General features: G+C 66.7%; 1 protein-coding gene across 1 annotated transcript; it reads left to right on the forward strand.

Moving 5' to 3' along the window:
- Nucleotides 1-896: 896 nt before the first annotated feature.
- Nucleotides 897-2,341, forward strand: SOX11 (SRY-box transcription factor 11). The gene is given in 3 exon segments (XM_074226555.1): nucleotides 897-1,327; nucleotides 1,365-2,157; nucleotides 2,159-2,341. Coding segments are annotated over 3 exon segments (1,401 nt in total). The 5' UTR covers nucleotides 897-902.
- Nucleotides 2,342-2,567: the final 226 nt, after the last annotated feature.

A 2,567-nucleotide genomic window follows, 5' to 3' on the forward strand; every position in this document is an offset into this window, starting at 1 on the left:
CCCCTTAACCCTATGCGTGCTGGAGCACAAGCAGCCAGAGTGGGGGTTCAGATGGAGGCCAGGGATGTTTGCGAGACCCAGGCACAATAGCGGAGCTGGTTCTGGCGTGGGGGGTGGGGTGGGCTGAGGGGTGGGGGCAACATCTCTAGGCGTGCCCGCCTCGGCCAGTGGCCCGGAGAGAGTGGAGACGCGCGCCCCGGTGGCACCGAGAGAGAGAAGGCAGAGATGCATTACGGACGCATATATTTTAAAATAACACATTTCTAGACATGCTTTTCCCCCCACCTCCAGCTTTCCAATGAAGCCCCGCAGGCGGGGCAAAGGGGGAGGAGAAGGGGAGTTAATAAAGGGAGCTGGGCGGAGCCGGCCGGCCGCGATTGGCCGGCCCGGGGAGTGATGTCACCCATATGACACCCTGATAACTAGTTGGGAGAGAGCCCTCAACTTTTTGCAGAAGGAGTGCGCGCGCCTGGGAGTACTTGGGGTCCGGCGGTTGCGGCAGGGAGCGCGTTCAAGCCCGAGCAAGAGGGGTCCTGCGCCGCCGCCGCCGCCGCCGCCGCCGCCCGCCTCTGCCCAGAAGTCTTGCCGCCGCCGCCGCCGCCGCCGCCGAGGCCGCCGCGGGAAAGCCGCCGCCGGAGCCGGAGCCCGAGCCGGAGCCCGAGCCGGAGCCCGAGCCGGAGCCGGAGCCCGAGCCCCAGCCCGAGCCCGAGCCCGAGCCCGAGCCCTTGCGTGCAGCTGGAGGAGGAAGGGGGCGGGGGGGAGGGGGGAGAAGAAAAAGGGGGTACGGAGGACTTCGCAACTTGCCAGGGGCGCTGGGGGGGTGGGTGGGAGGGAGGGGGAGGGGGCTCGCTGCACCGGAGAAAGTTGCCCGGGGCTTTTGAGGCCGCGCACGACGCCCGACCATGGTGCAGCAGGCGGAGAGCCTGGAGAGCGAGGTCAACCTGCCCCGGGAGGCGATGGACACGGAGGAGGGCGAGTTCATGGCCTGCAGCCCCGTGGCCCTGGACGAGAGCGACCCGGACTGGTGCAAAACGGCGTCGGGCCACATTAAGCGGCCGATGAACGCGTTCATGGTGTGGTCCAAGATCGAGAGGAGAAAGATCATGGAGCAGTCGCCGGACATGCACAACGCCGAGATCTCCAAGCGGCTGGGCAAGCGCTGGAAAATGCTCAAAGACAGCGAGAAGATCCCCTTCATCCGGGAAGCCGAGAGGCTGCGGCTCAAGCACATGGCCGATTACCCCGACTACAAGTACAGGCCCAGGAAAAAGCCCAAAATGGACCCTTCGTCCAAGCCCACCGCCGGCCAGAGCCCCGAGAAGAGCGCCGGCGGGGGGCGGCGGCGGCGGCGGCGGCGGCGGGGGCGGCGGCGGCGGCGGCGGGAACGGCGGCGGCGGCGGCGGGGGCGGCGGCGGCGGCGGCAAGAACTCCAAGAGCTCCGGCAAGAAATGTAGCAAGCTGAAGCCCTCCTCGTCCTCCTCCTCCGCCTCGTCCTCGTCCGCAGCCTGCCCCAAGGCGGCGGCCGGCAAGGCGGCCCAGCACGGGGACTACGCGGGCGAGGACTTGGTGTTCGGCGCCCTCAAAGTCAACGGCGCGGGCGGCGGCGGCGGCGGCAAAACGGTCAAATGCGTCTTCATGGACGAGGAGGACGAGGACGAGGACGAGGAGGACGAGCTCCAGCTGCGGATCAAGCAGGAGCCCGAGGACGAGGACGAGGAGCAGCACCCGGGGCGGCCGCAGCCGCCGCAGCCGCCGCCGCCGCCGCCGCCGCAGCCGCAGCCGCCGCCGCATCAAGCCCAGCAGCTGCTCCGGCGCTACAGCGTCGCCAAAGTGCCCGCCAGCCCCACGCTGAGCAGCTCGGCCGAGTCCACCGAGGGGGCCAGCCTGTACGAGGAGGTGCGGGCCGGCGCGGCCTCGGCCGGGGGCCACGGCGGGGGCGGCAGCGCCAGCCGCCTCTACTACAGCTTCAAGAACATCACCAAGCAGAGCGCCCAGCAGCTGCAGCAGCCCGGCCTGTCCCCGGCTTCCGCGCGCTCCGTCTCCACCTCCTCCTCCTCCAGCTCCAGCTCCAGCAGCGGCGAGGAGGCGGACGACCTGATGTTCGACCTGAGCTTGAATTTCTCCCAAAATCCCCACTCGGCGACCGAGCAGCAGCTGGGGGGGCGGCTCAGCGGCGGGGAATCTCTCCCTGTCCCTGGTGGATAAAGATTTGGATTCGTTCAGCGAGGGCAGCCTGGGCTCCCACTTTGAGTTCCCCGACTACTGTACCCCGGAGCTGAGCGAGATGATCGCGGGGGACTGGCTGGAGGCGAACTTTTCCGACTTGGTTTTCACCTATTGAAGAGGGCGGGGAGGGGGGGGGTCGGTTAAGGGGCACCTCTGTCTCTCCCTCCACCGGTAGTGCGGAGCAGGGTTCGCGAGGAAATCGTGATGATGATGATGATGATGATGGGGAAAGAAGATGCTCATGATGTTGATGTGATGATGACGCAAAGAAATTGGAAAAGATGATAAAAAAATTTGGTGGAGTTTAAGAGAAATGAGTAGTTTTTGGTTTTTTTTTCCTG

This window comes from Macrotis lagotis, chromosome 1, assembly GCF_037893015.1.
Source record: "Macrotis lagotis isolate mMagLag1 chromosome 1, bilby.v1.9.chrom.fasta, whole genome shotgun sequence".
NCBI lineage: Eukaryota > Metazoa > Chordata > Mammalia > Peramelemorphia > Peramelidae > Macrotis > Macrotis lagotis.